This window comes from Anopheles coluzzii, chromosome 2 (assembly GCF_943734685.1).
Source record: "Anopheles coluzzii chromosome 2, AcolN3, whole genome shotgun sequence".
NCBI classification, from domain to species: domain Eukaryota; kingdom Metazoa; phylum Arthropoda; class Insecta; order Diptera; family Culicidae; genus Anopheles; species Anopheles coluzzii.
This window is the reverse complement of record NC_064670.1, coordinates 115,451,234-115,464,413: the sequence shown is the minus strand read 5'-3', so window position 1 is coordinate 115,464,413 and position 13,180 is coordinate 115,451,234. Positions and strand designations below refer to the sequence as shown.

The 13,180-nt window shown below is 46.3% G+C and overlaps 3 protein-coding genes across 3 annotated transcripts in view; all 3 read right to left on the bottom strand.

The window, feature by feature from the left end:
* LOC120952472 (uncharacterized) overlaps nt 1-3,823 on the bottom strand; it is a 57,806-nt gene extending 53,983 nt beyond the window's left edge. Inside the window, exon 1 of the mRNA XM_040371828.2 lies at nt 3,393-3,823. The gene's annotated coding sequence lies outside the window, so the exon portion shown is untranslated. The remainder of the gene's footprint in view (nt 1-3,392) is intronic.
* Nucleotides 3,824-5,327: 1,504 nt separating this feature from the next.
* Nucleotides 5,328-7,832, bottom strand: LOC120950589 (3-ketoacyl-CoA thiolase, mitochondrial). The gene is made up of 5 exons (XM_040368742.2): nt 7,602-7,832; nt 6,480-6,913; nt 6,104-6,409; nt 5,666-6,021; nt 5,328-5,596 (listed from the first exon to the last, which is right to left on the bottom strand). The coding sequence occupies exons 1-5, from the start codon at nt 7,618-7,620 to the stop codon at nt 5,515-5,517; spliced, it is 1,197 nt and encodes a 398-aa protein (XP_040224676.1). The 5' UTR covers nt 7,621-7,832; the 3' UTR covers nt 5,328-5,514.
* Nucleotides 7,833-8,105: 273 nt separating this feature from the next.
* Nucleotides 8,106-11,186, bottom strand: LOC120950384 (peroxisomal targeting signal 1 receptor). The gene is made up of 3 exons (XM_040368369.2): nt 10,319-11,186; nt 10,033-10,227; nt 8,106-9,969 (listed from the first exon to the last, which is right to left on the bottom strand). Exons 1-3 carry the CDS (start codon nt 10,670-10,672, stop codon nt 8,677-8,679), a joined length of 1,842 nt encoding a protein of 613 aa, XP_040224303.2. The 5' UTR covers nt 10,673-11,186; the 3' UTR covers nt 8,106-8,676.
* Nucleotides 11,187-13,180: the final 1,994 nt, after the last annotated feature.

The window sequence follows — 13,180 nt, the reverse complement described above, 5'->3', positions numbered from 1 at the left end:
CTTCCGTGTGGTAGTGCTGAAATTTGTTCTATTTAATCTGCCTAAAACCGTCCATAATTGGCTGCATGCTATTTTTAAATAGATTAAGATGTAAATGCTCTTCAGATTCGATCCACAAAAGCATTTACATTTACATTAAAAGCCATGAAAATAAGTCGATCCAATCTCACATAAAATATGCCAATTTTGGAAGACATATTGAAAAATTTTTCTTAGCACTAGGTGCTTTTTCTTAGCTGAAACGAATTAGAATGGTAAAACTAGCTTTTTGATACATTTTTGTACGTTAGTTTTATACTTATGATTTTACGCTATTACTGCCCAAGGTACGCTATTTATGCGGACTGTAATTTAAACTATCTGGTTTCAACCAAATTATAGTAAAATTTCCAATAATTTCATTGAAGAGCGCTGTCCTAGTCACTACATTTATGATATGATATGACTCTGACTGATGAAAACTTTTTCACTCGTTTTTGATTGATTCTAAAAATTCAACAAAAACTGAATTTATTTTGAAAATTTATATATTAAAACAGAACAATTTGCTGAAAAAAATATCTGACGAATGTATAAAGTTACGTATTTTTGCGTAGTCCGCGTTATCCGAAGTATTTAATAGGAACTATTGAATACAATACACAAATATAAATAGCCAGTAAAATTTCTTTTCACATCCACCCTTTCTAAAGGATGGTTAATTTCAAACATCTCATATAAAATTAGGAATTTTCTGATTAAGAAATTAGGTTTTTAAATATTTCACTTATCAGTTCAAATAAGATTAGAACTCACGTCATCCTTGTTGACAAACCCGTACGTTAGTGTCTACACTATCGAAGTTCTCCCGTGTGATACTCGTTAATAAAGAACAAAATGGATTCTGTTGTGCTGACAATCGAACGATAACTAGATAACAAATTGCTGTATCTCTATATTAACATTATTTCACAAAATAATTACATTTCAAAAACACTTCATAAGGGAAAATCCTACTAAATCCTTAATGAAATTCAAACCACCTAATCGACAGAATTTGTAAGTGATCCAGTTGATTCCCTGCGATTGACATTCTTTCAAATTGCTCTAGACAAGCCTCCACATGCCAGCCAGACCCTCCTAAAAGCCCACCCTTGCATGTACAGCTTTAACCGGTGGGAAAATTTATTAACTTCTGCCTTGCGGCACGCGGAAGAAGCTCGGGTAGCAAACGTATTAACAGCTACCGGTATAAATCACTCCACGAGCCTCGACCATCCCATAAAAGGGATGAGGATTGAGCGTTCGCGCGTGTGTGTGTGTCTGTGTGAGTGTCAACCCGTAAGGTGAAATATGGTTCAAATTTAATCATCGTGGATTAGCCGGAACCCATCCCTTACTACGCCAAATTGTGGCAAAAGAAGCCAAACAAAAGCCCATAAAGTGGGAAGGAGCAGAAGAAGATGGTGATGATGATAACGCGAACAAAACTGTAAATCTTTTGCAAACCATTAAAGCTGTGCATGCCTCGCTCGCCGGGCACCAGGGTGGTTAATCATAAACATCCCGAACAATTAATAAGCACTAATTAGCCAACCGGATTGGCCGACTGGCGCACTGCTAAACACCCCACCCGGGAGCGGAATTCGGGACGTACGCGAGAGTGTTGGAGTGCGCGCTCCCTCAGGAAGATGGGCATTATTAAATGCATTTATTTCGATACCGGGCTGTTTCGCGCTTTGGTTGCTCACTGTGGGCATTGGTTTTTTTCCAGGCCAACACTTACTCCCCACACGTGTGTTCTGTGGCGATGGAGCGAGTTCTTCCGACACGTTTTGTTTCAACGCGTGCTATATATTTGTTTCTTCTGCACGGGTAAAAGCTGACCCACCGATCCAATTCCGAGCGCATCGCGCCGGTAAACGGGGGGGAAGGGGGGAGGTTGATGGTCCGAAAACGGCACACAGATAATTTCACGCTGCACTCATTTTTGTTTCACTCCCCAACTTTTTATCCCCTTCAAATGGACTTTTTACCCCATTTTCGTTCGATTCACTTTGGCTGCTGACGGTTGCACTGGTCCATTTTTTTCCGAGCTACCGAAAAATGTTGCTGCGATTTGTTTGATTAGCTTCATTATGATTCATATTTTGTTGTAATTGATTTTTTAGTTTAGTTTTCTATTTTTCTTTCATCTTCTTCCTCCCCCCCCCCGCTCTTTCCACCTCCAAAACAAACTTTCCTAATGCCATTATTTATCGTCACTTGCCTTCTTCTTTCACTGTGTTTTGTTGTTGTTGTTTTTTCACTTCTTCCTTCCTTTCTTTGCACCCTCTTTTCTCTTCATGTTTCAGATACAAGTTCAATTTGATTTTATTTCTATTGATTTTGGCACGCCACCACCACCACCACTTCACGGCCACCAGCGTTTTTCCTTGCACCGTGCGTATACCATTGGTTTCTATTATTTGCTTTTCGCTTTCGCTTGCCCTCCTCACCTCACCTCACCCACATGCAGAGACGCACTCACTCGTACACAGTACACACAAACAGTTAAAAGAAAAGACGGGAAAGAAAGCAGAAAGGAGAAGAAAGAAAAGGAAGCCTCCCAATTCCCAACCGGTGCACTGCATTTCCTCCTACGAACGCACCCATCGCGCGGTCAATATTTCACGGACACGCAGTGGTGAAAAAACGGACCTGCCGTTGCTTTCCACGTGCACGTGAAACGCTGGCTGGCGCACGCGCGCAAGCATGCACGCACGCACGTCCGCGCACGATTTCCGTTTTCCGTTAAGCCGTGCGGGTAAAACATTTCCCCGTAACCCGTTAAAGAAGTGTGAAATGTAACACCCCAAATGTGGCCTCGGTGTGGGTGGGTTTTTGTTTTGTTGCTTCTAGGCTAATTCATTATAACACTTTAAGAAATGCATTATTTCCTTTTAAAACGATAGTAATCTATTTTTTTTAAGTCCATTCAATTGCAATTGCACTTTGATCGTCTTGATGAAGATTTGCTTGTAACTCATTTTTTTCTTAGGACCATGCGGTGGACCAGTTGAGGGGTTAAGGGGAAGGATTTTTGAGGTTACTGAACGCTTCCTTGCAATGGCGACAGAACACTATGGATGGGAAGCACATGGACCAGGACACAAAGCAACACACACACGACACGACACACCGTTTGTACTCTTGTTTTTTTTACTTCTCTCCCGAACACAATGGCGGTACGAAACCGGATCACACAAAATGAAAGATCGTTGAAGAAGATCGGAAAATGGAGCCCGGGGCGTCACGGCGCGTTTCTCGAAGCAGGGGTGTGCGAAAGATGCGTTTGCGTTTTTTCTCACTCCTTCCTATCCCAAACTACGCCGGAAAACACAACTACCCAAACGATGCATTTCTACTCATACCTTCTCTTGCGTCTGCGTTGGATTGCGCGAGCACGAGCGGTCACTGCGCTTAAGCTGCTTAAACCAAAATCACACACAACTTACTGGCTACAACCAGAATGACAATATCGCACAATCACACAGGACTGCTGCATAAATCTCAACATAAAAAGCAGCACACAAATAATGCACTTCGACTGTACGATCGACACGCGACAGTGGCTTTAGTGGCCGTAACACACCGAAACACGCGCGATAAGAGCACAACAACGCGCTCGAAGCGACGGAAAAGAAGCGACTGGCGGCACAGAAACAATAGCACAGGGCCGAACGATCGTCAAACCGTCCCGGGTCGGATCGAAATGGTGGGCACGAATGATGTGCGCAATCCTGCCGCCGTACCTGTACCGAGACTGGGGCACCCGCCGAAAAGCACTGCACGACGACGGTGGTACGCTCTCCGCTTCTTGGGCTCTCTCTCTCTCTCCCGAGACACCGGTCGGAGCCGGTTGTGCCGATGTTAGACCCCACTCTTAAGGGGTAGAGGGAGGTTTGCTAACGTTTCTTGTGCGAGGAACGTGGCAAAGTGTTGATCTCTCGGTTGTTGTTTGACGGTGCGATCGAGGGTTTGATCATTCTAATTTGTTGTTGGAATGTACATGACTCAATACAGTGGAGCGGATAAACGGTTATTCGGATACCTTTTATCCGGCTGTCCATTTATCCGTGCTGTTGAGAAATGACAGTTCATTACAAAGATGATAATGCTTGCTGAGGACATTTGAAATAACGGTTATCATAGCATATTGTCATAGCCAAAAACGCTATAATTCATGGAACATTTGAAATATTATCATTGAAAAAAAAAAACAAAAAAGTTTATAAAAACAAGCTATGTTTTACCAAAACATAGTATAAATTTCAAAAAAAAATCCGGAATTTGGGATAAAATATATGCTTTGACTCACTTTGACTCATTACCCGTGTTATTCGAGTATCAGGGCGAGATCCAGTCCCGATAAGCCCGGATAGAAGACGCTTCACTGTATAAAATATCTTTTCTAAAAATATATTTCAATTAAATAATTAAACTGGAATAATTTAATTAAATAATTTAAAATCAAATAAATAATTTTGAACTCATTAAGCTGTATTACATTTAAGACAAAAATATTTTAAATCGTACTTGTTTCTTTTTTAACATTTTATTCCCTCTCGGGGGAACTGTCTTGCAAGACAATTTCTGCAAAGCTGCACCAAAAAGCTCCACCTGAGAAGAGTTGCAGAGAGTATTCTCCAGAGCACTCTCCCGAGCCAGAGCTGTTTCGTTGCCGAGAGCACTGATCAGCAGGCTAGAGAGAAGCGGCGGCTGCAAAGAGAGCACGATCGTGTGTGCAGCCCTCCCGTCATCGATCGCCAACGAGATAAATCAGAATTTCAAACGAAAGCAAAAGTGTTTTCTTTCCACGAGTCTCTTTGCATATTGTTTTCTTGTTGCTTTTTATCTGCCGTTGCTTTTAATGCGTATGCGCTAATTTATCCACCTGGTTGACTGACACGAAACCGCCGGTTAATGATCCCGATCGACCAGACTGGCTGGAAACGGCCAGCCGCCAGATGAGCAGCGATCCGGTTTTTGTGGAACAGCAAACAAGATCACCGTTTTGGTGGTAGCAAAATAACGACGCTTTGGAGAATAATGCTATGTGCACCGGTTCAATTGCGATCGTTGCTAATGGAGGGTACAAAAGCGGAAACTTGTGCAAGTTCTTATCGAATAAGTAATAATTATCAGCCATGCCCAATGCGCGTTCGGTGCAATTATGCATTCATGAGCAGCATATGTGCGCTTCCGCCAACGTACGATATGAAACGAATTATTCAAATTCACGATCATACTTCGATTTCTACTTTAGGATGTAAATCAAAACTTGATAAAAAAAAATGAATCCACTGTTTTATGTTTAAAGAAAAATGCACTTTTTACTCATTGAAGATTCTTAATATAGTAGCACTAAAAAAACACTGTTCACAATCTCTTCAATTTGTGTTTTGTAGAAAAATAAACACACATCTTTGAGGTACGTTTCCCATTGCCCTAGCCAGGGCCAGGTGTTTGCCAGGCCAGCAGAAAATTGCTCTCCTAGACCGACTCCAGCAGCAGCGCAATACCCTGTCCACCTCCAATGCAGGCCGATCCGATGGCACGCTTGAGGTTCTTGCGTCTGTAAAGAAAATTAAACATTGTGTAATGATTAATCTATTTTACCGATCAATTGCAATCCTGTACTTACTTCAGCTCATGCACCAGGTGGCCAGTGATGCGCGAACCGGACGCACCGAGCGGATGGCCGAGCGCGATCGCACCACCGTTCAGGTTGAGCTTGTTGATGTCCAGTCCGAGCTCGCCGGCGCAGGCCAGCGTCTGCACACCGAACGCTTCATTAATCTCGAACAGATCAATATCGTCCATCTTCAGTCCGGCCACCTTCAGCACGTTCTGGATCGCGGGCACCGGTCCGATGCCCATAATCTCCGGCGGTACACCCACCGTGCTGTACGCCACCAGTCGTGCCAGCGGGGTCAGGTTGTACTTCTTGAGCGCTTCCTCCGAAGCGACCACCACCGACGCGGCACCATCGCAGATACCCTAAAATAATAAACGAATAAACGATCACATGATTTAAAATATAAGAAAATGTCGACACCCTTCCTGGCGGCTCCTCACTCACCGAAGCAGTGCCGGCAGTGACGCAACCATTCTTCTTGAACAGGGACGGCAACTTGTTCAGTCCCTCGAGCGTGGTCTGGGGGCGCGGATGCTCATCGACGGCAAAGTCAACCTCCTTGCCCTTCACCTTCAGCTTGAACGGGGTGATTTCCGTCTTGAACACTCCCTCATCGTTCGCCTTCTTCCAGAGCTGCTGCGACCGGTACGCAAACTCGTCCACCTTTTCGCGCGGAACCTTGTGCTTTTCGGCCAGATTTTCGGCGGTCAGTGCCATCGGCAGCTTGCAGTACGAGTCCGTCAGGCCGGTCTAGAATGAAAGACAGACAAATTAAGTTAAATTTGCGTGCTGTACGCCCATCTCATGCCTTCTTACTCACCCACAGAGCATCCTCCAGGGCCGGGCTAGTGCCGAGCGGAATGCCGAAACGACTGTTGCGCAGCGTGTACGGTGTCTGGGACATGTTATCGACTCCTCCCGTAAGCGAAACGTGGGCAGCACCGACCAGGATGTCCTGCGCTCCGTTCACCACCGCCTGGAAGCCGGAACCGCACAGCCGGTTCACGCCGAGAGCCGGTCGCTCGATCGGAATGCCACAGCCGAGCGACACGTGGCGCGGCAGGAAGGCACCATCGGTCGAGGACAGTACCAGCACCTGGCCAATGTTGACGGAATCGACCTGATCGGGCTTAAGGCCGGCCGCATCCAACGCCGCCTTGGCCGCAACCGTCTGCAGCTGCGTTGCGTTGGTGTTCTTGAACACTCCGCCGAACGTGCCGAAAGCGGTACGCTTGGCCGCCACAATGAAAACTCCTGAAGGGCAATGCCAGGGGGAGGGGAGATAGAAGAAGAGTGATAAGCATCAGTAACGGTGTGCCGGTGTAAATGGGTAAGCGTGCAAAACAAGTGTAAAAAGCTGCTGACAACAGACAACCGGCTGTGTAATGGGAAGCAAAAGGGGGTTGCAGCCTTCCCACTATCAGGATTATCAGCATCACACCGTTTGTGGGGGGGAAGTACTTGAAGATGGCTGGCCCATTTCCTCTTATCAACCCGGCCTGTCTGTGGCCATATTCGCGTCTTGTGCGATACTGTTTGATGGTGATAAATGAGCTATAGAAACCGGTCAGGCACCGAAAGAGTCATGTGCTTAATGGTGAAACATTTTAGGAAAAACATAAAAATGTAGGAATAAAAAGGAGTTGGAATACTCGAAACATATCGGTATGCCGGCATACGAGCTGTTATAATGGGAGAGAGAGCAACAGAAAGTTGCTGCTTTCGCTACGTCATCAGTTCGGACTTTGACCCGGCAATGACCAGGCCATTTGATGCTGAATGATACGGAAGATCAAAGTCCAAGCAGAAAAGAACTATGTGCTTGATCGCGTAACACCACAACTACACAACTTTAGAAACAATTTTTGGGGCCAAAGTACAAGGTATTTATACTTTTTTAAGCATCTTTTATGACTACAGCTTCATGGAATGCTGATCTTACCCTTCGTAAGTGCTGCCATTTTGTTGGATGATGCTGGAGTTACAGTAGACTTTACAATAACAAAACAAAACTCTACACAAAATACACTAAACTAAAAATTGTCTAGAATGTTATCGATACTCCTATCAACAAGTTAACAACACCACGGACACACAACTTGCTGCAGCTTGCGGCCAAAAAGTGAGCAACAGTGAACCGACGGCAGGTTTTGTTATTTACGGCTGAGGTTTTGCCTGTTTCTACCGTGGAATGAAGTGAGAACTATAGTACTCTCTTTCTCACCTGTACAATGAATCAGATGTTTATCATCACCCATCTCTTTCTCGCTTTAGGGATCGTCTACACGTATTGACTCAGTTCTTGGAAAGAATGAGCATTCAAATGGACGGTTAGTTTCACGGCTCTGGTTTTAAAATTGCTGAAAAATATTCCTTCAAAGGCGCGGGACAAGAAGTTCAAGCAATTTCTTTCCTGTTATGGTAAATTTTCTATAAGGACGAACCATTTCCCATTGCTCAACCAGATATTTTACCTGCTTTTTATATATTTGTCTAGTTGTTATAGTTTGCGACACTATTCCGTCGACGCTTTAGCGTGTATGTGTTATCACTCGTTTGTAATTTTTAACTCCCATACCCTTTTTTTCTCTCTCGAATGCACTTTTTTATGCTTAGGTACGTTTATAACAAATCCCCTTTCCCTTGCCTACGATGTTCACATTTGTACGAGGTTAACACTTTTGCTGCATTTTCGATTTTTGTCTTCTAAATTCTGCTAGAACAACGCGAAAGTAAACAGCTTTCCAAAATAGAATAAAAAAACAACGAAAACCCCACCTTCAAAACCACAAATTAAAAAAAAACGCGTTTGCTTTTGCTCGCTACCCAAAGTTCGCTATCCCTGCGTCGAATTGTGCCCTTATGCTAGTTTCACCCTTAAACCCCTTCACCCGCAAGCCGGCCAGCTGGCGCAAGCTGCCCAAGCTACGCCCAACCTCTAAATATCAACCGTTTTACGCTAAACTACGTTTCGCGCCCAGTAATCGGTACCCGCGACCGCAGTTACCCGTCCATTGTTAGTCGTTGCTCATTGGAAACTCGCGGTTCAGCACCTCCAGGTCGCGGTTGTCGATGGCGGTATGCAGGTCTTGCCGGCTCATCAGCGACAGCACCATGCGCAGCAGCGTCCAGATCGCGCTCGACATCTGCTGCGACATTGAGTTAACCTTCAACCCGGACCGGGTCGCCGAGGTAGCCTGGAGGTTTAGGGCCGTCAGCAGATGCTCGGCCGCTTCCTTGTACGCCTTCAGATTGACGCAAATAATGCCAACGTTAAACCGTGCGCGGATAAACCCGGGCTGGATGTCGAGTGCCCGCTGGTACGCGGTGACCGCCTCCAGCGAACGATTACCGTTGGCTAAGCTAGCACCGAGCCGGTTCCAGGCTTTCGAGCTGTCCGGCCGTACCTGCAGCACGGCCTGGAAGCAGTCGACCGCCTTGTCGTACTCGGAGGACAGATTGAACAGCACGCCCAGCGCTTCCTGTATGTCCGCGTCGATCTCCGTTGGCGACTGCTGCACCGCCTTGATGAACAGCTCCTGCACGTCCTGCAGCTTCGGTCCGCCCATGAACGAGCTGGCCACGGGTGACTCCTGCGCCTGCAGCATTTCCGGCGGCACCAGCTGCTCGTACTTCGGATTGCACTTCATCCAGCGAATCAGCATCCGGAGCGCTTGGTTTTGCAGCACCTCGTTCGTGTACGAGATGGCCAGCGCCATCAGCACGGGCATGTTGTTGGGATTGAAGGAAAGCGCCTTGTTGAACGCGGCAATCGCGTTCGGGTCCTTTTCGTTTTCCGCCTGCGCAAAGCCGAGCTGTTCCCAGATTTCCGGATTCTCGGGATCCTGCTTGACGGCCGACTCGAAGCACAGGACGGCACTCGGGATGTCACCCTGCGCCAGGAAGGCTTTCCCCTTCTCGAACGCATTCTCCACGTCCGCCATCGGATTTTCCTCGTCGAACTTGTACTCCTTGAAGGGATCGTAAAAGTCGTTAAACTCGGACAGCCACGGATGCTTGCCCTCGCCCTCCGCCAGCGTACGCCACTCGTCCTGCAGGCGCTCCCAAAACTGCTTGTTGTAGGAGTCGGACGCTTCGTCCTGCTCCTGCTTTTCCGCCTCGAACGCCTTGGCCCAATCGTCCTCCGGCTTCTGTGCTTGCTCTTGCACCTTTTGCTCCTGCTGCTCCTGCTTTCCCTTCGATGAGCTTGCCTCGAGTTCGTCGAACCGGTTCTCCCACACGCTGCTGGACACTTGGCCGTCGTTAATTAGTACGTTCCCCGTACTGACGTTGTTCATAAATCGCACAAACTGTAAAGTAAAGCTCGTCCATTTCTACCAAACGGGAAGCTGCATCACCACGCACACACTTACCTGACTCTGCTGTAAGTTTGGATTGCCCATCATTTGCTGTCCCGCCATGGACTGGTACATCATTTCATTGGCCGCCATTCGCACCGAGGGCATTTGATTTCTTTCGTACGAATTGAGATACTCCTGGTTGGCCGGTCGCTGTAACGGGTGTGCGGTATTGGTCTGAATCGGTGCCATGTTGGATTGCGACCAAACCTGCAGACGGTAAAGAAATGCGTTTGTGATGCGTCGATCATAACCCCCCCCCCCCCCCCCCCCCCCCAGCCCAGCGCCGCTACACACTTACGCTCGATAGTTTGCTTTCCACCATCATTTCGCCTCGAAACTGATCCGCCCAAGCGGCGTCTCCGGGCGCAAACTCGATCGAACGGCCCGCACCAACGATCTGCTGCTGCCGGTGGTTTTGGGCATCGATTTCCCGCATCTCCTGGAGCAGCTCGTTCATGCGAAAGGTTTGCGGTACCGGTGCTATCTGGCCCATGAACTCGTTCACCAGCTCACGGTCGCCGCCGGCAAAGGAGCTTCGACCGCCGGCTAACCCTTCATCCTGCAGCGCTACGTCCTTCCGCACCTGCCGGCCCAGGTTCATCAGCGGATTCGCTCCGCCACATTCCGGCTCTACCAGCTCTTTGAACGACATCTTCGCACGCTTTCACCGGTCAGCTCGGAAGGGGAAGGGGAAACCCACCTTCGCTCGCAGATACGTTGGGGAACTTGAAGGATTAATCGCAGACCGAAACCTAGCTACCAAGATTGACCACACGTCATTGATGCAAGGCTACTGAAACAGTACAAGCGGATTATGCTCGTTCGGTTATGCAGCAAGGATTTCGCACCTATCACACCAGACGACTTGTGCGTGAACTTGTGCACCGTGTGGGGCCAATAAATGACTGATAAACTGATAACACAGGCACCTTTTTGGAGGCTGTTGTTTTCTTGCTGCTTCTTGCACGACCCGTGGGGCTCTCTTCGACGGTTAGCGTACGAAACTTCCTGTCCGTGGTGGTTGCCTTTGCGACGAGGGCCGAGTTGCTGAAGGCCATATGCCACGGACTTGCTTTCCGGTGGTAGATCACACCCGCTATTGATACCGTGCGACTAGTTTTACTGTTTACGTATTCCGAAGCTGCTCTGCCCTTCTTTTTTTTGCTGCTTTATTTTGACAAAATAGTTTTGTTTGTGTATGTGTGTGTGTTTGTGTTGCTGTTGAGAAATGACATTGCGAGACAGGGTGACCAGAACGGTTCGGTACTTCGTGTTGAACGGTCACGTTGTGTTGCTTTCCTTTCTTAACTTGAGCAAAAATAGCTGAAAATCGCTACATTTCTTATGATTTAAGGTAATTTTCAACAAAACATTTGTTCGGATATGGTGTAGTGAGCATCTGGTACATAAATTATCGCAATTTCCGTCTTAATTTCAATACGTTAAACAGCTCTGCAAGCTCGAGATTCATCGGGCTCCTCCATATGCCATGGACAAACATCGAACCAAACCTGCCGGTGGTTCGCCAGGATACATCTCCGGTCGTACAATACATCTCACATTTCGTGTGTTCTAACTAGTTTTGAAACTCAAGAAGCTTCATTCAAAATGTGCTGCTGCTATTCCAAAATGGCCGAACTTCTTTACCATCACCGGGTAGATCAGCTGCCGAGATGATTCTAAAGGATACTCGATCTTTGCTTACCGGGATGATTATCCAGGATGCTCGAACTGCAGGGCAATGTAGACTCGCGATATCCAACTGATTGTCCTTCACGTGATCTAACCAAGGAACTCACTATGCTCTGCCGATCTGAGGATCACTATCGAAGACCTTCTTGGTGGAGCAGGAGTCCAAGTCGCCCGGAAGCAGGCAATTCCTGTTCATCACATGGCATAGTTCTGCTTCCGATGTTGTCGATGATCACCTCGAAGTGAAGCAATTGGAGTTGAGAAGACATTTTGCAAATCGTTTATCGAAGCCTGTGCCAAGGATGTAAGAGTAGAGAGGAGAATATTTTACAGAGATTTGTCTTACATCTATTGCCAGCAGTAATATACACCAGGTAGGTTTGAAACATGTTTTGCTCATTATTAATCCATTTTCCAAAGTTTATCAAGAATAACTAAAATATTTTTGCATTATTTTGTAATATGGCACAATTATGCTTCCGATGTACTCCATGATTATACGTAGGACTGACTATCCTGCTATGGTAACAATAAGTCACTGAAAGCCAAGCTCACTTCACTAAGTGGGTACAGGCAGGCCTTGACCGACAGCGGTTGTTGTGCTAAAGAAGAAGAAGAAGTAGTCCATGATCACCTCGAACCCATGATCCTCCCGATCCTTCCCAAATAACCAAATCGTCCTTAACCCACTGTAAAACCACTTCAAACCCACGTGGATTTGTGGTGGTCGATTCAGTCGTTAACCCACCAAATTTTAGAACAATCGGAGCTGCCAGTTCCGATCCGATGTATTTATCCTGCCCACCCTTAACCCACCTTTTCCAAAAATGCTTTGAGGAAAAGTTTGGTCAAGGGTTGGCTACCCAAATAACCAAATCGTCCTTAACCCACTGTAAAACCACTTCAAACCCACGTGGATTTGTGGTGGTCGATTCAGTCGTTAACCCACCAAATTTTAGAACAATCGGAGCTGCCAGTTCCGATCCGATGTATTTATCCTGCCCACCCTTAACCCACCTTTTCCAAAAATGCTTTGAGGAAAAGTTTGGTCAAGGGTTGGCTAAGGTCAATATGCTGAACAGGATTTTAGCTCTTCGATTGATTACATTCATTCACTTACATCACTGCACTTCAACTTCAGCAATATTATTAGTCTATAAACTATGCACTGACCAGCGAAATGGAGAGATCATTCGCAAGTAAACAAACACACATATACACATATTACACATGAATATTTTACAACAAACCAACTTAAACACACACGTTTAATTGCTTCCTTTGCACAATTAAATAACATTTTATTACAGGTGAAACATGTTGAGCAAATAAATTGCCCGTGCATAAAAAACTAACTTCAACAACATTGAAGTGGCTGCTTCTGTGGCCGTGTGGCTTAACCCACCAAACTGATAGTTTTTTAGCTTTGTTTGATGGAACTGGATTTTTAGTACAAGAAATTGGTGGC